The 25,093-nt window shown below is 39.0% G+C and overlaps 1 protein-coding gene across 2 annotated transcripts in view; it reads right to left on the bottom strand.

Moving 5' to 3' along the window:
• Window positions 1–25,093, bottom strand: part of LOC148376338 (ephrin type-B receptor 1-B) — a 247,142-nt gene that overhangs the window by 66,222 nt on the left and 155,827 nt on the right. For both annotated transcript variants that reach the window (XM_088346429.1, XM_088346436.1), the window contains exon 6: window positions 19,344–19,468. In XM_088346429.1, the coding sequence (XP_088202555.1) occupies window positions 19,344–19,468 (125 nt within the window). The remainder of the gene's footprint in view (window positions 1–19,343; window positions 19,469–25,093) is intronic.

Genomic DNA, 25,093 nt, shown 5'->3' with positions numbered 1-25,093 from the left:
AAAACGATGAGACTTGCAGTGCAGAGACGAATAATACATGCAAACTCCAGCTTACTAAGCCTTGTGTGTATTGGTGGGTCACATACAAGCACAACTTGTAAAAACACGTCAAGGTTGATATTTCATAGACATTTCCACTATTTTTGCCCCAGTGGTAACCTTCCATATGGATTTAGCTGTTTACTCAGCTTTATCCACCCATATACAGTGTAAGTCCACGCTTCTGGCAAACGACCTACGAACACAACCTGTAAAAAGACGTCTTGGTTGTACCTCATCTGGCGCATGCTCTGTTGCAACAGCACTTGCCCTGCAACAAAAATGCTACAGTTGTAGCTATCCATATAAAGTGGGTGTCACAGTTGCATCCATCCATATGTAGTATAAGTCCATGTTTGTAGTGCGCCTCATACGGGCTACAACTTGTAGTCAAGTCAAGTCATTTTTATTTGTATAGACCTTAATGACAAAGAGTCTCAAAGGGCTGCACAGGACTATTATTTCAGACTATTATTACACCATCCCCTGATCCGAAACCAACATGAGGGCAAGGAAAAACTCAAAAACATCAACATGAGGAAAATGAAGAAACCTTGAGAAGGGACCGCACATGTGGTAATCCCCCTTTCAGGATGACCAGGCTGCAATGGATGTTGCAAGTACAAATAGTACAGCGATATTGTCAACAAAAAATATAGGTTCAAATAAAGACTCGGTTGATTTCTAAGGGACATTTGCATTTCATTTTTTTGCCGCTCCTGTGGAAATGCTACTTGTGTGTCCATCAATATAAATCGGATGCCCCCGTTGTATCCATCCACATGCACTTAAACTCCGTGCTTCTTTCAAGCCGAGTCAAAAAGACGTCTTGGATGATTCCTCAGGAACATTTACATTTTATCGTCTGCCCCTATGGTAGAAATACCACAGTGGTATCCACATTTGCATTTGTAATTTCTAATGTTTCATTTTTCATTTCTGGTGAAACTCATGTCAAGACATGTTTATTTGTATAGGCCTTAATCACACAAAGTCTCAAAGTGCTGCACTGACCACTATGTCAACATCGCCCGATCTGAAACCTACATGAAGTCAAGGAAAAACTCAAAAAGCACAGGATGAGGAAAGAATAAACATTGAGAAGGGGCCAGACATTTACAATTGTGACAACCTAACTCATGCTTCTCATTACTTTGCTTGTACTTGTACATGGGTTTAGTCGTACGTCATTAGGCATATACACGTAAATAATCTGGTTGCCCCAATCCGCACGCAGACAAGAAATACAGTTCCTTGATTTAATTCAGTATAAAAGGTGCTAGTAAAGTGTCGCTATGATTTTGCAAAGTATGTATTCATCTGTGGAACCTATTCATGGGGAAAAATCCACAATCCATCGAGGACACGGAAGTTGGAGCCCGAAATGACGAGAGGATATAACAATAATTTTTTTTCCATAAAAGCCCAAGCCATTCCAATAGAAATGTGCTTACTGAATAGGTATATTTGTAACACAATGTTTTTAATGTCACAGCCTTAACACTTTAACATGGCAGCCTTGTGCATTTGTCTCGTCAGACCGCCTTTATAAGACACGTGCAGCCATGCAATATGCTTTGCCACTGAGGTTGAGTGGAACGCATTCATGCCCATGGATTTAAAAGCTCTGCTTTATATGGCACAAGAGCTAATCTGTGGTTAGCTCCCAATTTAAATCAATCAAATAATTTATAATATAAAAATATACTAAATTAGTCCAAATTCATAGAAAATCTTGCTTTTCTGGAGTATCGGTTTTGGAGTACAAATTTTTGCTTTGATGATAGCAACATTGATGAGCATATTGCTGATGTGGGAGCAAACCCATGCAAGCACGGGGAGAACATCCAAACTCTGCACAGGAAAGATATTAGCAGTGCCCCGGTCACGCTAACCACCCACCCCCCATACTGATGAACAATGATACGAATTGTCCATCCATCCATCCATCCATCCATCCATTATCTGCACCGCTTATCCTCAAGTAGGGCCGCGGGGGTGCTGGTGCCCATCCCAGCTATCTTCGGGCAGTGGGCAGGGGACATCCTGAACTGGTTGCCAGCCAGTCGCAGGGCTCGATCATTCACATCTAGGGGACAATTTGTCCCAGCCAATTAACCTGACATGCACGTTTTTGGAATGTGGGAGGAAACCAGAATACCCGGAGGAAACCCATGCAAGCACGGGGAGAACATGCAAATTCCACACAGGAAGGTTCGATCTCATGACCTCAGAACTGTGCCGCACACGCGCTAATCACTGTGCCGCCGTGCTGCCCTCATGCGAATTGTATTTTTTATAAAATCGAGTCGAGAAATGTTTATTTTTTTACATGGCAAACCTAGTAGCTTCCATGCTTGTCTGGCATCTTGCTGTGCTTATTTGGCACTGGTTTCTGATCGCATTAGACAATACAATGCCATCTAGTGGTCAAATATTGCACAATTTTCTTTAAAAAAAGGGGCTCAGGGGAGGACTTTTAGAAGAACTCCATGCGGTCATACTGCTCTAGTGCTAATTTAACAAACCACGGCCCCAACAACCTCACTCAAGTAGAATGACCGGCAAAAACTCGCCTGGCAACGCGAAGCCGGGCCATGGTTTATGTGGATTAAAATGACCAACAGGACACAAGGGACAAGCATGACACCAAATCACATGGTTGTGAACCTGTACGTTTTTGCCGTACAAAGTACGTTTATTATGCATTTTGAGACGTGTACGACATACAAGAAAATCTGCACGGAAAAACGCACATTTGTCAATTATGGGTAAACCATCCGGTAAACACCGACTATCACAAAAAGTCAAACCAGTTCCCCGCGGAAGCCTCTATCTCGGTATCGTTTTTTTCATTGCAAACGAAGGGAGCGGTTTGATGCTACTGTGCGTATGCGTCTGCCGCCTGGGAATTTCCCATCATGCATCATTCAGAAAAATATATATATATATGGTGTAAGATTATTTTGTATTTTGTACGGGAAAATACGACAGTTTGTACGGGCATGGAGCCGTGGAGGTTGACAGGTATGAAATCATTATTTGTATTATATTATTACCTATTATTATCTATCTATTATTATCTTTTTATACAATTATATCTGTTTTATTATTATATATTTTCCCTTTTTAGGCAGGTCGGATTAAAAAGACGGATGAGCCATGTGGGCCGACGCTCTGCGGTTTGCACTACACAGTAATCTGTAACATATTACTGACAAACAGCATGCATAATTTGCACCACATGGGGTGCATGTCCACTAGTTTGTCTTGGCTTAGGTGTTAATCCTTAGTAATTACTTAAGGCTGTCACCTTCCCCTTTGCTTAGTGAATATGACAGGGCACAGATAAGGGCGCACGGCGTGGAACCCGAGGTGGCTGATTGCTTGATCAAGACGTACTGTTCGGAAAATCAACGGGGGGTGGGGGCACTAAGGAAAAAAAAAGTGGAAACTGGGCTGCATAATGTTTACAGTTGGTTTCAGTTGAGTATGGCTAAAAAAATCGAGAAGGATAACAACACACGTTACAACCGATATTGGCGTTAATATGAACCCTTGGTCACTTCATTCTGATTGCAGTTAGAATCCACAATATTCATATCACGTACTAACCTAATGAAATGAAATAGCATAATGTTGAAAATTGGATTTAGTCAAGCATGACTACAAAATTGGTAGTGTATATCAACATTATGAAATCGATCGCTTTATTCAGATTGCGTTTAGCGAAGGTACCATATTTTCCAAACTATAAGTCGTTCCGGGGTATATGTTGCATCACCCAAAAGATGCATAATTGAGAAGGAACATTCATATATAAGTCGCACCGGAGTATAGGTTGCATTTTTATGGGAATGTATTTGAAAAAAAAACACCAAAAGCATACATGTTATCTTAAAAGACAATTTAAAATAAAAGAACATAGCAGTGAAATCAAAGATCAGACTCATGCCAGGGTTGGTTACTTCTATCTTCTTTTACGCTTGCGGACTCTCATAGCAAAACTGGAAAATAAAATAAAGGGCATGCAGATGCGATGCTAGAGGAAACTTCAAGGCTACTTAGCCCATGCGAGAAACAAAATGGTGCGCAACACCATAAGAGGGCATGACAACAAAATTGGAGCGCAAGGTATCTGCTGTTATAACCTTATTCTCCAATGTTATAAAACAATACGATTTGATTGATACATTCTGATTGCTGTTAGCATATGCGATCGCGTTAGCGCTTGCTGGCTGAATGAAGACACATAGCATAAGGTTTAAGATTAGATTGGCCAAGTATGACTACATAATTGTAAAGCTCGACGTTATAACGAATACTTCCGTTGTTATGAAACCTGAATGTTTGATCGCTTCTCTTATGTGTTGTCATTAGCATTCGCATTAGCGCCTACTGGTTTAATGAAGACACATATTGGTGCTCAAAATATATTTGTTTGTTTTTTCACAACAAAACCTAGCTTCGACCATGTCTTTTGCATCGTACCATCTGTTATCACAGTCGGATACATTCTTTTCATTCTTCGTCTTTAGAAAACGAGGAATTAGAAGCAGGATCTCAAAAATCACCCAAAACTTGGCGGGGCTCAAGGGTCGGCTCTGAGAGGTTACCGTTCGCTCGGCCACTCCCTGAATCAAGTACGTATCCATCTGGCGATTTTTTTGTTTTTAGGGTGACCAGAGCAGATGGCTAGTATCAATTGACGGGTAGGGAGGTGTAGTTTTCCTTGTGGGTAGTACCATCTTGAAAGGGCTCTTTCCTGCTGCCAGTCAAATGGGGATTACACACAAAAAAACAGCAATATTCAGCAGAAGGTTCAGGCCTGGAGGTAAAAGTCTAGCTGCTTCTGACCAACGGGTTTTAAAGTCACAGCAAGGTACAAAATATCGCATCTTTACAAAAAATATTAATCACCCATGAACAAAGTGAAGGTGGTGATGATGTTTACATTTGGGATCCAAATATGAATATCTGTTTGTTTGTTTGTCTCTTTGTCCGTTCAGTTGTGTCTCCGTCCACCCAAGAAAAGGTGGAGTTTTGATGTCAAGTCAAGTTTATTTGTATAACCCTTAATCACAACAAGTACTAAAGGTTTGCACAGACCAATGACTAGTACACACTTCAGACTATTACACCATCCCCTGATCTAAAACCTACGTAAGGGCAAGGAAAAACTCAAAACCTCAGAATGAGGAATATGAAGAAACGTTAAGAAGGCTGAAATGGATGATGCAATACACAGATAACAATCAGGGTTCTACCAGGTTTTTCCATTCAAATTCAAGATTTTTTAAGACATATTCAAGACCACAACCATTGAAATTTAAGAGCTATCCCGCAACCATTCTTACATGAGGGCAAGGAAAAACTCAAAACCTCAGCATGAGGAAAATGACGAAACCTTGAGAAGGAACAAATGGACTGGTTGTCACACACAAATAATGTGTTTACTAATTTAAACAGCTCATTATTAAGTAAGCTCTGTAGTGTTGGCATGTGAAGATTAGCCAAAGTCGGGCTTTTTACGCCATATCAACCTGAAAATGCCTGATATCAGTAAGCTAATCTGGGTCGGGCATAGTTAGCAGTCGGATGGGAATATCAGGCGCTGTAAATGGGTTATTTTTGCGCAAGCTCTGCAGCGACAGCACTGACTGTATCCCCCCTCCCCCAGTCTGTGAAAACAAATTTCCCTGAGGGAACAAAGTCAATTGATTTGAACAGAAGTTAACAAAAACGTAGAAGCAAAGAGTCACATGAAGATTGGACTCTTTTTCGAGCTAATTACTTGCAAAAAAAAAAAAAAACAGCCTTCCGTCGCATAAACTCCCGCCCAGTGTAAGCCAGCTTCGAACGTCTCCTTTCACTTTTGACGTGACATCATTTAGACATTGTTCGTTTCAGTTTGTGATACCGCCTCAGAAACGTTTATTGGCCAATGGTGTGGTAAACTTGATTTGAAAGGTATTTTTGCCGAACTGCTTACCGAAGTATGCCCGTTAGTGCTCGAAAAAACTAATTATTTCCTACCTGGCATGTTGGAAAAACATGAAAAGCCCAAGAGTGGTCACATTTGGAGGCGATCCATTCGACTTATCGTGGCTCTATTATAATCTTTTGGCAGAGATGCTCCAACAGTTGTACTTTTCTTGGCCGCACAACTTTAACTTGGCTATTCTCTACCAACCAATTGGAAGTTCAACAGAGAACTCACATTTCTCCTGTCCATTATTTTATAAATATTTAGTTTGCAAAAAACTATTGTCTGCATAGCCGGTGTTGCAAATAGCTGGTGTGTGCGGGCGTTACCAAAATGCCAAGTGCGCAAAATGGACAGCATGGCCACTTGGCTCCAAGACGGGCATGGTGGGATACCATGTGTCCTCTCCACAGACAGGCACGCTCACACATGGGGAGGGGGTGAAGTCACACTGGATTGTGTTTTTTAACAACAGAATGTGTGGTGAGTAAACCTGCAACAATCGTGTATTTAAATCAATGATTTGAGTACAGTAGTGAAAAGGGCTGTGCAATGAACCGAAATCTAATTAATATTGAGATGTGACCTAGTGTAATTGTGTAATGGCAAGACACTGCATTTTTCTCTCTCAATGATTTATAGTTCAGTGTTTCTTATTTGAGTGAATTGTCAGAGTTCAGATTTTAATGCCGCAGGACAATCAGAAGCTGGTTTTAACGGCAATAGCCAATAAAGGCGAGGTAAGGTTTGCAAGCAGTGGGTGCTGTAATAGGCTGGTGTATTCTGTCAGTCAAACATCTGTGTGCCTAGCCTCCAATGGCCTCAAAAACAAACTGCAGGGCACAGCTATACAGCTGAGCTAGTATTTTAGCCGCTCCTTATATTAGAAAGAAATTCATCAATTAAACTGGACCTTGAGGAAATTCGGAAGAGTGTGAATAAGTACTGATTACAAGTGGGTGCTCTGTGTATTGTTATGGCATCCGGTATTGTACCCTATTCCGACCACTGTCGAATCTCACGTTAACATGAATGGGTTTTTACTTCTCATCGCTCAAAAGAATTAGTGCTAGACTAACAACTCTCTTAAGCCACTAATGCAGAGCATGTAGCTCACGAATGTCAGATGAATTAAACATTAAACGGATGACCTACAGCTACAACTCGTGGGAATCATTCGTGACTCTTGTATTCTGATCATTACGAAGAGCTTTTCTTCTGAACGTTTGTTTCCCATTTTGTCTGTTGATAATATGACAGTTCATTTCAGCGCAATAAGCTTTATGGGGGAGAACATAACAGTTTTTACTTTTTTGAACTGCTGGTTATTCGCAATAAAAGCAACTTGTATACGTGTCCATCAATTGGTAAGGAACGGCCGTGTCATTTCGCCAAAATAAATATTTTCAACCTGCTTGTAAGTGATTTCTATACAAGGTGCAAATGCTCTGTGCTTTACTGTTCTATTACATTTTCCCCAAATATGAAATACAAAGTCATTTTAGTAACGTTTGTGTGAGTGGCGTATGCTAGCGGGGGGCCTTTCACGCGGGGAGACATTTTTCGGCACAACACCTGCAATGATGTAATTATCAACACAGGCCAGGAGTGCCCTCTTGGGTTTAAGTGTGAAAATAACCTGTGAGATTACATAGATAATATATAAGGATAAACAAAGACCCAGTGCTTCTGTGCTGAGCCTTTTCCCTCCAACATCCTCGAATGGCACTACTTGGTAAAAGGTCCTGACAAAACTCAGTACGAGGGAGGTTACGATCACGGAAAGCTGACATTTCCCCGGGAATTCCCTTTTAAACTGCCAAGTATCTACATGATAACCCCCAACGGCAGATTTAAATGTAACACCAGGCTGTATTTATCCATCATGGACTTTCACCCGGACATGTGGAACCCGGCATGATCCGTCTCCACCAACCTCAAGGGTCCGCTCAGTTTCATGGTGGAGAAAGGACTCAAACTGGGGAGCATCGGGACCCCTGACCACATGAAACGACAACTTTGTGCCCAAAACATCGCCTTCAACCTGAAGGGCAAAGTCTTCTGTGAATTATAGGTAATATACCGTATTTTCCGCACTATAAGGCGCACCTAAAAGTCTTATTTTTTTTCAAAAGCTGACCATGCGCCTTATAACACAGTGCGCCTTATATATGGCTCAATATTAAATTCGCAAGGTCTCGCAACTACGGGAAACAGCCGCCGACTCCATTTTTCGCGCTGTGCATACTGGGAAATATTAAACGATTGGTAGTTGCCGGGGCTCGTGTTGTATTTGTTTACTAAGTGGCAAAATGGCTACCCCATTGAACTGCTTAATTCATTCTACTGTAGTCAAGTCGTCACATTTATTTACCGTAAATAGCCCTTAATCCCAAAAATGTCTCGAAGGACTGCACAGGATTACAATTACAAAATTGCACAATTACCTGATCTTAAACCAGCATGCACTTATAGCGCCTTATAATGGGGTGCGTCTTATGTATGGCATAAGTTTTAAAGTATATCATTCATTGAAGGTGCGCCTTATAACATGGTGCGCCATATAGTGCGGAAAATACGGTATACAATATATCATAACATCTTAATGATTTTACCAGACTATACATCCCCAGCAAATCTATGAAAAAAACTGTGATTTATAATCTGAAAAAAATCAATCCACTACATAGAAATTAAATTTCCATTTAGTCCGTAAATTCAAATGTGTGTTTTATCCATTCCATTAACTATGTCACTTTGCATGACAATATAATTTTAGGGCTGCAACTAACAATTATTTTAATAATGGATGAATTGGTCTTTTTTTCATTAATAAATGAATCAGATTAAAAAATAAATACATTTCCAATTTCCTTCTTTATTCAAATATTAAAGTTTTGGACAAAAAGTGCAGAAAGCACAGTATATTATAGAATAAAAAAACACTTTTAAAAAGTGTTTGTCAAATAGCTTAACAATAAACAAAAATCCATAAAAAATATATGCTATAGATCTGCAATAAGTGAGATACTTTTTTTATAAAGTGCTAAGTAAGAGAGGCGATATCGGAGGGGAATGCGAGTACTTCGTCAGATGTCATCGATTTGTACATTGCATATTTTTATAGACCACTTTGAGTTCGATTTTGGTGTTTTAAAAGTTCTAAATAAATACATTTGGATTTGGATCAAGATGTCTTTAAGCGCCCTCACCCCGGCAAAAGTGATGATACACGTTTGTCATAAGATCAATAGGAAATTCAATGCACTCTCTTATTTGCATTGAATTAATGTGGCATATATCTTCTGGCACACCAAATTGATTAAGGAATTCATTTCCAATGCTTTTAAAAATTGTTTTGAATATATATTTTTTATCGATTTGTTGCTGCCCTAAAGAATTTGATTAAAATTACATACTTTATGTAAATCAACATTATGGCAGTATGTCCAAAGTCCAGCCTGGGGGCCAATTACAACCCGTGGCGAAATTTTTACAGGCCCGTCTCCCGCTAGTGTTGATAGCAGTATAAAATACATTTGCACACAAAAAATAAAAAATAAAATAAAATCCCCATTTTACTAGATAATTGCAGTAGCCCTTTGGTCACCTTGCCCTTGGCTTTCTGTGACAATTTCAGGCCACCCTATTTCCGACATGGTGACTGTAAATAGAAAAAGGAAAGTTGACTGTGAGGGCCCCCCTTTCAAGATAGGTGGAAACTGTAGTATTTTTTAACCAAATTCCAAAACAACTGCATCGCCTAAGAATATTATTTAAAGAGGCACTCCCAGACGAAACATTCTGACGACAAAAATCTAAATAGAAACAAACACCGTGTTAAGATGAAGCAAAAAAAAGCTGTTTCAACCGCACAGTAGCGCTCTTTCACAGGATTCTGCGAGTCAAATGAATATGCTACGAAGGCGAGGTACGTGAACGCAACGGTGATCACCAAACACTGCGAACCTTTCATTCTGGGTGAATCTATAATTGTCGGCCCGCACATATATTCAGCTAAACAAATCTGGCCTCCTCCTAAGGGTGTCATTGCGACTTATTTCAATTGATGCATGCATTAATAATGTCTGTTTTTTTAAGATGTTCGTATCAAGAAAAAGACAAACATGTTATTTTCTGGATTCATCACCTGCGCTTGGATAATTTTGAGACACAGGAATCTCCCTGATAGCACAGCCATTAATATTTGGAAAACACTAATGACGGATGCAATTTATTGTGAAAAAATGCTGGGTAGAGTGAATGGGACTAATAAGGAATGGGGTGACTTTCGGAAGTTTTTATCCACAACCACAATCTGTAATTCCTCATAGTGCATAATACCACACAACTCGTGTAAAAAGTGTACTATTAATTTTATTTTTCTCACATGATGAACTGTTCTTTTGCCTGTCGGTGTTTGGTTTGTTTAGGGTGAGATTTTTATTTATTTTTTTTTTTTTTATGGAAAAATTGTTAGAAACATCATATAAGACTTTCTGCCTATCTGTGAGACAAAACGAATTAGATCGTTTTAGGGGTGGCCGATCAGAATTATTGGCGATGTAAAAGTGGTATTAAATCTGGCCTAGATATTAGATGTTTTAACAACATTTTTTTCTGATTTAATGAGAGAAAACGTTAAAAATGTATTTCATTAAACCGAACATGTCTCATAATGGTTTCAACCCTTCACACGTTCCCTATTAGTGGGTGAACAATCCAATGCTTTGGAAATTCTGCACACAAATCGTAGGAAGCATGAAAGGTTCAAATCATTTTTATGGTACCATGTCCGCACTTTTAATTTTTACACTAAGTCATTTATCGGTTTTGGGTAACGCAAGGATACTGTATCATTCTGGATATCTGTTGGTCTTTTAGACAATGACGATAATTATTCTATTCTCAGAATCTGAAAAAAAAAAAAGCAATGTCGCTATGAACGCTTGGCCACCATAAACTAGTTTTTCATGTAATAGCTTTTCTGCTTGAAACCCAAAGGGCCAAAATGACTGTGAGCAGTGGTGTTTATACACGGTAGGAATAAGTAATACAATATTCACGTATTGAGGCCTTTTTTTTCTTGGCAAAAAACATGGGCTCTCAGTTTGCAGAGATTCGTGAACTAAAAGCACAGTGTAAGCATTTTTATTTTTCACTAGGGTGTGTCTTTTTTACGATTGACTTTTCAAGTGGAATACTGAGTTTGGGAGGCGCAGGAGGCGAGTGTTTTATAGATGAATTTGACTCCAACCTTAATATTTGGAATAAGATTATCTCTCGGCCCCTCATACAGCACTTTCCCCATTGTACAACCAAAAAAAACAGGTAATTATTTCTCATGGCCAAAAACTTATAGAAAACAAACTTAACAGTGTTTTACAGTTACATGCCTCATACGTCTCTAAGATGCCTGTCTACGATTGGTTGACATCACAATGGATTCTAGTTTGCTGTGGGTTTACGTGATGGGGTCATGAGATAGCCAATAAGCTTTTGGACCCATTCCTTTCTACAATGCTATGTTTTTCTCTTTCTTGAGTTCAGAATCTCCTGTAACTACCTTAAATTTGTTGAGCTATGTGTTCCAAGACTTACAGTGATGCTAAAGGGGGTTTATAACACATTAGCTAATAACAAAAGTTTTCTATCCCCGCTGTATGGCAATTTTACCGGCTTTTACCAGCTCGGTAGCCTAGATGGTAGGGCGCCTGCTCCGAGACTGGGAGGTCGCTGGTTCAAGCCTCGGCTGAGTTATACCTAAGACTTACAACATTGGTACTTATTGCCTCCCTGCTTGGCGCTCGGCATTAAGGGTTGGAATTGGGGGGTTTGGTCACCTAATGACTCCCAACACAGCAGTTGGGTCTAAAATGGCGGCGCCCTGTTTGGCTGCGGCTGCATTGGCTCGCTACAGTTTAACTGTACGGGTCAGGTGTATCGACATTTCGTTCTGTGTGCATGGTTACAAAGAATGACAATAAAAGTAAATTCATTCATTCGTAAATTCGTTTCCCATCATTGCAATCCCCAGCTAAGAACAGGAATATTGTCATTTCCCGGGGGTCTACTATGAGACAGAAGTCTTTCCTATTTAATCAACATTACCAACATACACCTGCATGGAACTTCGTAACATGCAGAACTATAAAAGAAGTATCTCCAATTGGCAGCCATTCAGACTGCCATCAACTACAAAATGCAGTGTCAATACAGTAGGATGTGTTTACCTGACTGACTCCAGCGTAATTAGCTATGCGGTCTCTCGTGAGTCCTTAATTTACGATTATGCTGCGCTCATCCATTTGCGAGAGGACATAAACATCAATAGGATTAGCTCCCATTGATATTCATGAACTAATACTAGGCTGTATAATTGTTTTTTACATGACACTAAGCTCTATCGAGTCCTCTATGATAGGAATCTGTTTCATGGACGAAGTAAAACAAGTATGAGCGTGTTTAATATTTGTTAGTAGGTTGGAATCAATGACTTAGCCAGTGTTTCACATTTTCGTGGAGCCGATGCAAACCGTAAGGTAATGTAATGCGATGTAATAAAAATGGGTAAGTAGGTAGGTAAGTAGGTAGTTAAGAGGGTAGGTAAGTAAGTAGGTGGGCAGAAAGGTAGGTAGGTAAGTAAGAAAGTAGGTAAGTAAGTAGGTAAGTATGTAGGTAGGTAGGTATGTTTTTGTGTACAGCACACAAAAAAACAACATCAATGGCTAATTTTCTACATCTGTCTCAGTCAAGTGCGGAGATCATAATTCACGCGTTCGTTACCTCCCGTCTCGATTACTTTAATGCACTATTCTCCGGTCTCCCCCGAGTCCGAAATCAAGACCCTTCAGCTGGTACAAAATGCTGCAGCTTTTAACTAAGACAAGAAAGTTTGATCACATTACCCGATTTTAGCTAACCGCACTGCTCTCTGTTAGCCTAAGATGTGATTTTAAGGTTCTGTTGGTATTATACCAACTCATGGATGGACTTGCTCCCTCATATCTTTCATATTTAGTTTCCCCATATGTTCCGGTCCGGAGCATTCGCTCTGAAAATGCTGGTCTACTAGTGATTCCAAGAGCCAAGAAGAGATCCGCAGGTCTGAGAGCGTTCTCCATTCGGGCACTGGTGCTGTGGAATGTTCTTCCCGCTGATATCCGATCTGCAACCTCAGTGGAACTGTTTTAATCTTGGCTTAAAACACACTTCTATTCTATAGCGTATGAATGACCTACATTTTATGTTGACAATAGCTGTGCATTATTTGTTATTGCAACATCCATTGCAGCCTGGTCATACTAAAAGGGGATTGCTTCATGTATGGTCCCTTCTCAAGGTTTCTTCATTTTCCTCATGTTGATGTTTTTGAGTTTTTACTTGCCCTCATGTGTGTTTTAGATCAGGGTATGGTGGAATTTCAGTCTGTAGTCTGTAATAGGCTGTGGTCTGAGCAGCACTTTTAGACTTCTTGTGAATAAGGGCTGTACAAATAAACTCGACTAAATAACAAAATGAAAAGGTAGCAACAAAATATTTGCAGACAAAAACGCTTAGCAATAGCATCATATCAACCCAGGTAAAAGTTAATTTGAAGTTTATGTAGTTTTCCATATCAACCCCAGTAAAAGTTAATTTGAAGTTTATGTAGTTTTCCATATTTATTTTGAAGAAGGCATTTAGACAAAAAATTGTTGTCATATTGGGAGCCATATTGCTTCAGTCTATTTAAACGTTGTAATTGACACATGGCATCACCATCAACAGCCATCTGCTTCGGTTGTTGTGCCTTTGACCCCATCGTCTGTAAGATTCCATATATGTTATTTTGAATATATATATATATATATATATATATATATATATATATATATATATATATATACATATATATATATTTAGCTAGATAGCTAGATAGATACTTTATTCATCCCTGTAGGGAAATTCACACTTCCAGCAGTATCCTTGTGTTGAAAAATAAAATAATAAAATAAATATATGGAATACAAAAATACCCAATATAACGTTTTGCCATAGAGTATTTAAATAGTGCTACGGAAAATACACATTGTAATAAAATTGGGTAATATGCAAATGTGGGGGTGGGGTTTAATGTGGGCTTTTACTCCCCCGGGTGAAGTTAAAGAGCCTCATTTGAATGAATACATTTGAATGTATTTCACAGGAATTGTGAATTGCTTTGTGTTTTTTGTCAATTGTTTTAGGTGTGGTGTCAGACTCAGGGTATTTTTTATTGTATATTTCAGTTGTCCCATATTTTGGATGAAAGAGTAGCCTGGATACGGAGCTTGACTCAGCAATTTTTTCGAAGAGGAGTTAAAATACTGCTATAAATCAAACACACGCATGGAGACAGCGATTCGGGGGTTCTGTCATTTTGTTATTTTTTTGGCTTTGTTTGTTATTATTTTTCACCATACGAACCATCAGTACAGCATAGATGAACTTTTAAACCTAAACAGATGGTATTAGCTGTCAACAGAATATCAGAGATATTCAATCCACGCCCGGGCACAGCAGCCACAGCAGGCCCAAAGAGGAAGCGCAGCGAGCGGAGACTGAAAAGGGGCAAGCGTGGATGCGTGTGGGCCTGGCTAAAGGCTAATTACTATAAACCATCACTCCCGACTATCTTATTTTCAATGCACTGTCAATCCGCTACAAACTGGATAAGATACGACTGCAGATGGCTACACGGAAAACAATAAACCATTGTTTGTTCATGATTTTCACTGAAACCTGGCTAGAGAACTCCGTTCCAAATGTGGCCATAGAGCTAGCTAGCCGCACCGCATACCGCACTGACGGGGACTCTGGTAAAAAAGATTGGCTGAGGACTATGCATTTACTCAAGCAAATCCTGGAGCAAAAATGTCAAGGTAATGGAGAAACTGTGTTGTCCAGACACAGAACTGTTATAAGCTGTCCTTTTTAGCTTTAAATCTGCGCTGTTTACATTGCACTGGAGGCTAAAGCTAAGCCAGTGTTAGCACAGGTAAGCAGCTGCATCAATCACAGCCTGGTAGCACATCTCGACAGTGTTTTTTATTGCGGCTGGAGACTTTAATCAGCAAATTTAAAATCAGTGCTTTACAAATTCCACAGAAATGCAAAATATGCTGTCAGAGGAGTTAGAACTTCAGACCAGGTGTATACTAATATAGCAGAAGCATACAGAGCCCAGGCCTACCCCCATTTGGGTCTGTCAGACCAAATTTCTCTTTTACTTCACCCAAGTTATACACCAAAAATCAAAAGCGGTGAGAATATGGCCGGAGGAAACTTCCTATGTGGCAGGACTGTTTCCACCACACAGACTGGCATGTTTTAAAAGGAACAGGACACCAACCATTGTGTTGCATTGGACGATTACACCCATGCTGTCCGGTACTACATCTGTTTTTGCGCGGATAACGTCACATTCTGGAAACAGTTTTGTGTGTTCCCCAATACACCACCATGGATGACACACGGTGTTAAACAACTAGTAAAAGTAAGGCACAGTGTATTCAACTCGCATGACCATGAGGCAAGACAGTGTTCCTAGGGGTTTACTAGGGGCTGAGTCCCTCAGATCAAGTCTGCACTGCGAGTGCAGAACCTAAATGAACGGTATGGCACTGAAGTGCGCATCTCGCCGACGTGCAGTGACCGAAAGTAAAACTGAACAAAATGGCACTGAAAAGAAAATCGAATTCTGCAGATTACAAGTGAAACAGTGAAACGTTTGGCCAAAAAGCAGAAAGAAAGCTTGCAAGCTATTGGCAAGAAGCAGGAACGACTTCTGACGTGAGAGAGGTGGAAGGAGGAAGCTGCGCGTCTTATATCCCAAAACCGATGATGAAAATTACAATGGATTTAGTGATATGGCGTTAAACTGCATTTTTTTAATCTAAATAATTACTTGAGTAGAAGTAAGTGCATGCTGTGTAGATCTTCCACGGAAAAAAAACAAAAAAAAAAACGTCGAGAGACAAGCCCAACCGGCTTGACTTAATGTTTGACATTTGAAGTTAGAACGCAGCCCAAATTTTGGGCTGGGTTCGGGTCCGTGATCTTACCTCTACTACATTCTAACTGTTTATTTTTCATAAACATACAAAATTAAGTGAGAAGACTTGTGTGCAATATTTTAAATTTATTTGATTTTTTTATTTTACTTTTGCTGTGCTATCTTAAAAAAAACATTGTGTATTACTTAGTGCCACCTAGTTGTAACAAAAATTAAATTCACAAAAAAAAAAGAATGATTTGAATAATATATGCATATAAACATGCATTTCATTTTAATACTAAGAGTTTAATAAATATGTATTTATTTTACATGCCATGATGCCTACCAAGAGGGAGAGACATGGTTGGTTGCAATTTTGCTGCTACGGGTACTCCCCCCCCCCAAAAAAAAAATAAACAACAACAACCTGAAAGGCTGGGCAAAGGAGAAGAAAAACTGTGCAGTTTGGTCACTGTAGTTTGTATTCTTCTTTCTTCAATGTATTACCTGTTTTTGGTTGCATTACATAAAACAACAACATTTAATGGTCAAATATGACACAGTGTCCCTTTAAACAGCTTAATCAGACATCAGAGCAATAGCATTTAAAAAGAAAAAAAATAATTTGCTGCTACTTACTGGAATAGATAAATATTATTTTATCCTAAAATATTATAGTACCCGGGATAAGGCTACAACTCATCAAGTTACGTTTTATTGTCCTTTTTTAAATCGCATCGTCGGCCGATGGAGTGAAAACAAAAGTTTGGTTTGAAAATGAGATATTTGGATTTTTTGACCAATGCCTTGCTAACAATTGCTTTAATTTTTGCAGGTTTTGTCTGCTACACTGAAATATGTAAATGGTCTGCTTTTCATGTCAACGAAGACCTTCCAATGCACTTAACAATATGCTTCACACTTACCCATTTACACACACTCAAACTCATAGCAGCGTCAGCCATGTACGGCAACTACTTGCTTATCGGGGGCTTTAGGGATTCAGTATCTTGTGCAAGTACACCTTCATTTAACACGGAGGGGCCGGGAATCGAACCTGTGATCTCTTGATGCCTGAGTAACTGCCGCCCATGTATACCCATGTATGTTGTGCTTAACACTCTTACCGTGATTTTTTTTTACGCAACTTTATTAAACAGGGAATTTTAAATGATTGAAATAACCTATTTCACTGGATAATTTAGTAATACGATTAAATATTTGCTACGATGCGTTTCTTATTAAAGTTTGAGATTTTTTTTGAACGTCAAATTATACTTTTATGCATTTATTTCTAACCACCTTTTAACACAGTTACATCATGAATGGCCAATTTCCTGAGGCACTGTAGACACGGTCTCACTGCAAACTGGTTTAAAACACTGAACCAAGCAAGGACTCGGAAGAAGCTATAAAAAATTGGGTTACAGCTATTGATCTGTGGACCTTTACTAAAATGACTCAGAAATAAATAATGCACACGATAATTTATATACGGTATTATTGACCAAGCATAGGATGAGAAAAGCTGCACACAATCTCATAAAAGGCAAACTGCATGACCAACACGGCACGGCCTATCGATCCGCTTTAGGAGGACAAACAAGGGGCCGAAAAAGAAGCTAGCGTCTGTGATCTCTTGCTATCGTTATATCCGAGGCCTTGGGAAATGGCTACATGTCAATACCGGAGCAGCAAAGCTCCGTAGGGTTGGGCCGGCGACTTTATAAAGCCGGCGTATTGTGTGAGAGCAGACGAATCGATGTCATTCACCCCTCGGATGCGTTTTTCGTAGGGTGGGTTGGATGCGAGGGCCGAGAGCACGCATTTTCTTCCTCTTTGGAGCAAACCCGAGGGCATCGATGAGGAAAACGCAATGAAAACCTCATCGACCTGGCAGACGCCAAGATTTTCGTGTTTTGTATGAGCCTTATGTGCCAAAAATGGAACTCAAAGGTGGAGATTTAAAGATGGGGCTGGTAGGTTTATAATTAAGTAGACACTCAAAATAAGGAGAGAAGACATCAATGGATTTCTAAGTTTCAAGAACAAGAGAGGACCCAAAACTCTAATAGAAAAAAATCCATCCTGGTCTAACACCCCTCCTCTGAGCACTTTCCTTTTATCATATCTCCTAAAATAAGTAGATATGCCCTAAAGTTTGTGGTGATCTAAAAACAGCAACCTGAATGCAAGATAGTAACAATGATGAAAACAGTAGTCGAGAGTAATCAAAACTTTGGACTCCCATTGAGACGACAGAAGGTGAAAAAGTAACCGTTTCGGGGTTTTATATTTTTAGATATAGATTAGCCATCTCTGGTTTTGACCTGGGCCCCAAACAAGCTCAGAAATGACAAATCCAGGTGCAGAGTCAAAAAACAGTTATTTTCTGGACCTGAATTAGCTATCATCATCTCTAATTTGCGATGTAGAATACGATGTTTTTTCTGCCCCTTATTAAGGCACTTTTTGGAAAAAAATATTATTTGTTTGACAAGTTGCCTTTCTAAGACGCCTGTCTGATATTGGTAGACATCATGTAATTGGTTTGCGTCAAGGCATCATGAAAATACCGATATGCTGTTGGTTGAACTACCTCCCACAATGCTTCTATGTTCTTTCAGTTAAGGATCTTGTGTGCTTTGTTAAGACGGGGCAAGTTGGTGTGAACAATACACTATTTTTGGACTGTATTAATTTGCTAAGGGTCCACATGTTACAATGATGCTAAAGAAGAAAAACATAATAACCATGGAAGGAATACAGGAATACAGAGGGCAGACACATTGCTAATTTTGTTAATTTGCATGACTATTATTCAAAATAAGGAGGCGATTGAAGCAAGGGAATATTCTTAAGGCAATTGGAAGTTATGAAATGTGTTTCAATTTAAATCGGTCTTCTCTCCACTTTGCACCCACCTACTACTCTAATGAACCAACTTGAGTCATGTCACAAGAAATGTGGATACAATTTAATTTTTCCCTTACATGTAAAATGTATTTATAACATTATTTATTCGTATGCCTGTACTTACAACATACTATTAAGATATATTACTGTGTTTTTCAAGTATACCAGGAAATTCAGGAGGCATTACCTACTGTATTTACCATATAATTCCATCCCGTGCTATTAATATCGTACACTGGGGGTTCTACTTAACTCAGCAAACCAGAAAGACTGCAACACTAGGCTAAATAATACACCGATCTAGTGGAATGTCCTCTTCTAAAATAACTGGAAGCGAGACTGTGTGGCCTCTCGCACTGAAATCAGTTAACACAAGTTCCTTACCTTCTCGTGATAACGTAGCTCGTAATCCAGAATGATACCGTTGGGCTGCTCCGGTTCCGGCCACGACAAAGTGAAGCTATTCATGGTGGAGCTGATCTGATGCATGATGGGAACGATTGAGGGAGCTGTGAGGAAAAGAGAAAAAAAATACACATACAAAATCTTTAAAGTATCATGAACTGTCTGAGAAAACACACTTTGGAAGACTCTTTGAGGAAATTGAATTCAACACGATCGCAATCAACGGGAAGTACCTAAGACCTCTTTGGCAAACACTGTCCGATATAATCAGTTGACTTTAACTCTGTAGTAATCGCATAGCCGCTATGTAAAGAGTTTGAATTACACATTCAAGGCAGCCCGCCAGCCGTTTAATCCGAGCCACCGATGGAAATGGAACAATACACTCCAGATTGTATCGCTAATGAACATACCAACCGACCAGCGATGCTGTTAACCGATTGCTTGTTGTCATGGCTAGTCACTAAGGTATCTTCTGATACTTTACTTGAATTCCCTCGGTTAATCGCGGCAGATGGGGACCAGAAACCAGCCATGAAAAGTGAAAACCCGCATAGTAGTGTCCCCCCTTCACATCATAGGGTTGAAATTACCGCAAAATAACGTCCTTACTGACTGAGAATAACAACTACATATTTACAGATAAAATGGAACACAGAATTGCAGTTGAATATATGGTCTTTATGGTTATTATACAAAAGTGCAGCAAAATTGGTGGGCTACTTCTTTCAGTGTAAGAAAGCAATCTAAAGAGCGTCTGGCTAGCTGTACGCTAGCATTGGAGGTCCATGGATTTAGTCAGGTCTCTGCGAAGTTTCAAATATAACTGTCCCGAATATAGGGGTTTCCCACAAGATGTTGCTCCAGACCATATGTTTCATAGGTAATGGATTTTGGGGGAAGGAGGATATTGATATAACTATGCATGTTTACGGTTTTCTTTTACTCTAGGATAAATTGGTGGAAGTAAGAAAATGACTTTCTCAAATACAGTCCAGATGCCATCCCCTACCCCAAAACAGATCAAAAAGGCGGGGTTTAATGGAGCACATCTAAAAATTTCACATACTTGCTCGCTCAACAAAATGAGCTGCAATGATGGTTTCAGCCAGAAGATGGCATCAGGAAGTAGACAAGTCAAGTCATGTTTATTTGTATAACGCTTAATCCCAAAGAGTCTCAAAGGGCTGCACATACAACGGGATATTTATTGCGAACTACAGCATCCCCTGATCTAAAACCTACATGAGGGCAAGGGAAAACTCAACAACCTCAGCATGATGAAAATGAAGAAAGCTTGAGAAGGGACCACACATGAGGTAATCCTCCTTCCAGGATGACCAGGCTGCAATGGATGTTGCATTGCCAAACAATAAAAAACAAAACAAAATATATATATATATATATATATATATATATATAAACCAATGATAGATATATAGATAGACAGTTATATATAATAATAAAATAATTTGTTTCTGTGAGTGTTTTTGTATTATTTTCCTAAATATAGCATGTAATTAAAACACAAAACACAAAATGTGTTGGTTATCAGTGCGGGTCTCCAGAAACATCGTTTTTTTGCCTGGATTTCAACAGTTCCACTGAGGTTACAGATCATATCTCAGAGGGCAGAGCATTCCAGAGGACCGGAGCTCCAAATGGAGAACGCTCCCGAACCTGCGGATCTCTTCTTGGCTCTTGGGATCACTAGTAAATCAGCATTTTCAGAGCGAAGGCTCCGGACAGAAACATAGGGGGAAATTCAAGCTGAAAGATATGTGTGAGCAAGTCCATGCATGATTTTGTATAAGTAGACAAGTGCATTTCTGAAAAGTAAAAGCCATATACATGAAATACACATGAGTTCTACTTACTGTAGAATAACTTGCTATGTAATGTTTTTACCTGGTGTACCGGAGGTTCAAAACACATTAGCTAAGTACCATAAGTTTCTGTCACCCACAACACAGCAAACCCTACCTCAGAATGAAATATCCCGGGGGTTGATTGTACTTGAGGGTTCGTGGCTATGTTTCCAGAGTAGGCAGCATGTGCCAGTACAGAATGAATTACCTGTCCTTATCTCCTGACGGACATTCTCGAGTGTGACATTTACCGATTCCGTGCTGCCTCGTCACCGCTGACGGATGCGTCAAAGGGGGTCAGTAACCTCCTTCCTTTGCTCACGACGGGGAAAAAAACAGCATTTGCCGACACGTTTTGTTTTGCATCTTATTGTTGTGTTACGATCTGATTCGAGCAACTTGTCAGGTTTCTAAATGTCACCGTCTCGCCAGGAGGAGATTTCAGACCTTCTGGTTTCTAGACCATAGAATGTGACGTTTCAGTTACCCAACAATCAGAATTCTGAAGTAGGTTTGTGTTGTGGAACAGGGCTGCGTAACTATTTGGAGTCAGAGGACGCATTGGGTTAAACGCATTAAAAATGTGGCCAAAGAGATTTCTTTATTTACAAAAAAATACACATTTCTTTTGAAATAGAATAGTCCCATTAAGTTTTTAGCACTCCATTTGATATTAAGTTATGGAGTACTACTGTAATTGTAATTTTTTTGTAGTATTTTTGCAGTCTGATTTTTGTTGTAGTTTTGAGGTATTTTTGTAGTATTACTGTAGTTTTGTAATGTAGTATTTTTGTAACATTTCTGTAGTAATATTTTGTAGTATTTCCATAGTAGATTTTTTTGTTGTGTATCCGAAGTATTGCTGAATCACTTTTGGAATATTATTGTCGTCTTATTTTTGCAGTTTTTTGTACTACTGTTGTTTTATTTTTACGGTATTTCTGTCAAAATGCTTCTGTAGTAGTATTTTTGGAGTGTTTTGCAAGAATATTCCTGTAGTAGTGTGTTTATATTACAGTACTAGAATATTGGTATTTTTTGTAGTATTTTTGTGGAAGTATTACTTTCATTCCATTCTAAAAAAAAATACCAATACAGAATTATTACAAAAGCAATACTACAAACATGTAGCACAGTAATACTGCAACACAAAAATACTACTATGGAAATACACAAACATATTACAGGAATGCTAAAAAAAAGCCTAGATACTGCAGTAAAACTAAAACAAATACAGCTAGTCATACTACCAAACTAAATATTAATTGAATGCTTAAAACAGGGACCTATAATATTGCTTTAATTTAATTGTGAGTGTTTCAAAACTGATTTTGAAGACACTAATTTAAACACTATTTAAAATAAAATAAAATTGGACAGATCTCCGGGATCGGCCCCTTGGCCAAATTTAAACCCAATGAGGCTCTGGACTCCAAATAATTGTCCACCCCTACGATAAATGGTAAACCATGTGAATCATGTGCACTTTTTGTGTAAAATTAATAAAAATAATGCACGTCATACACAAATAAATACGTTGGTGAATCTAAATGGCAAATCAAAGAGATAAAGGATCCAAACAACCATCCTCATCTGCAAACCAAATTCCTTGGAGACAAGTAGGTTTAATTAAGAAAAAACAAACTGGAGTGCCTCATGTCAAGTTTAATGTGTTGGCATGTGAAGAAAAGATCAGAAATTACCAACCCCATCTGCAAGCATAAAAAGAAGAAAGAGAGAAAAAGAAAAAGTGATCCTCGGAGCGTGTGCTCTCCATTTCCCGCCCATCACTCATTCTTTCTCGGCCTGCTTGCCGTTTCTCCGCCTTCATTTTTCTTCATCAAACCCGCACTCAAAAGGCTGCAAATGGCATCCTCTCTCTCACTTTAATGTGCCGTTTTATCAAGTCCAAGAGTTGCTGCTCGATATCTTCGCCGACTCCTACTTCGCCCACGTCTCGACTTCTCTACCGTCTGCGGTGGAAATAGAAACTCGTCTTTGCTTCAGATCAAGCTTTAGAAGGATTAAACAAACTATTTAGTGGGTTTAACCGGGGGAAATATCGCTTGTTTGATATTGAAAAGTAGGGATGGATGCGCGTTAAAGTTTGGAACAATATTTATGCAACCAATAAGGACCAAATATCAGGAGACACTTATCGTCTTGATTGAAAAAGACAAAAACAAAAAACAAACGATAATTAGTCTTTTGACGCCACGCTATAGTATCCAATCACCCAACACTACTTATTTGAAAAGTTTGACACATTTATTTTCCCAATTCGAATATATTCATATTTTCTAGAAAAGAGGCTGCACATCTTGCTTGTGTCTCCCCTCTACCTTTCTGTAATGTCACTTGATCCCACGCTATAATATCTAATCATCCGACAAAACTTGTGAGAAATTGTCTCAGCATTCATGTTCCTCATTAGAATATATTCAGATTTTATTTAAATTGAGCTGCACAACTTGGTCATGTATCCTCTCTACCTCTCTGTAATGTCACTTGATGCCACACTGTAATATTCAATCATCTGACAATACATGTGAGGTTACTTATACAAGCCTTAAACATACTTATATAAACGTTAAACATACATAGCGATCGTCCAGAACCTCGTTCGTAAGTAGGGCAGCGTCTGTACTGACAAACAAAGTAAGTATTGATCCATTTATTCAATTATTAAGTCAGGCTCTCACACTTTTTTGAGACATGTTTACCAAAGTAGTATAATGTTAGTGTTTTCCAAACAAAAGAAAAAAATCACACATTAATTAGATTATCTCTGTCTTTTAATGTTTTTATCCAAATGTTGCTTGAAGTATTCCAGGCTACAGGTTCACTACCCTACACATGTTTACCAAGGATGTATTAGTATTACTATGAGTTCAATCATATAAAAGACATACATAAGAAGACTTGGATTATGCATGCATTATTGGTATTGGTCTCCAGAGGCATGATTTTTATGGGTTATCAGGAGGGCAAAAACAGTTATCGCGGATCTTTGACAATGATTTCTTGAAAACAAATATTTTGAGTTTGTTCCATCCTGTAGGGATGAATGCCGACTGGGGGCTTCCTCCTCCCTCGGCTCTCGCCTCCCCCACAATCAGACCCTCACAAAAAGTGTGAAAACCGAGCAGTAGGGTGAAGTGAGTGAGTTCAGGGTGAGGTATGGTAAGGTAAGGCTCCCTGGGCCACGTTTATCATCCACACAGGACAAGCCCAAGCTGCTCCTGACGCTACGCAGGGACGGACACTTCTCAGGAAAATTCCATTCGAAAATAGCATTTGCAACCTACTTGTTGTTTTTACACAGAAAAAAAAAAAGTTCAAATATCAAATGGTGAGCCAATCAGGCTCGAAAAAATATGCTTGATTGCTATGCTCCTTGAATCTTTCCACACATGTGGCGAGAACAAGGAAGGAAAGAGTGCCATTACAAATGCAGGTTTTATATGTAAAAACAGTATGTAATATACTTGAAGTTGTCAAGTTGCACTTGATTTTGTGTAGTAGTTAAACAAGTTAAATATGTGTTATTAGTTCCAGCGAATGTAAAATTGCATGCTGATTTGTCCACCCCCCTTTTAAAGCTTTTTTCTCCCTATGTTCTCTGCTTTTATTCCCTTGCTTTTCATATTTTTCCATTGAACCTCCTTTTCTCCTATGTTTATCTTTTTTTAATTATTTCTCTCTTTCCCCCTTTCCTTTCTATTTCTTTTTCCCTTTTCCTTCCCCCTTTTTTATTTTGTTTATAACCGCGTGTTTCCATATTTCTTATTCATTTTTCTCATTTTTGTTTTTTTTAATCACATTTATTCCTTTTATCACTTTTTCATTCCTTTTCTCCCG

Source organism: Urocampus carinirostris, chromosome 1, assembly GCF_059441175.1.
Source record: "Urocampus carinirostris isolate Australia breed hairy pipefish chromosome 1, RoL_Ucar_1.0, whole genome shotgun sequence".
Classification (NCBI taxonomy): domain Eukaryota; kingdom Metazoa; phylum Chordata; class Actinopteri; order Syngnathiformes; family Syngnathidae; genus Urocampus; species Urocampus carinirostris.
The sequence above is the reverse complement of the archived record's forward strand: the minus strand, read 5'-3'. Positions and strand labels throughout refer to the sequence as shown.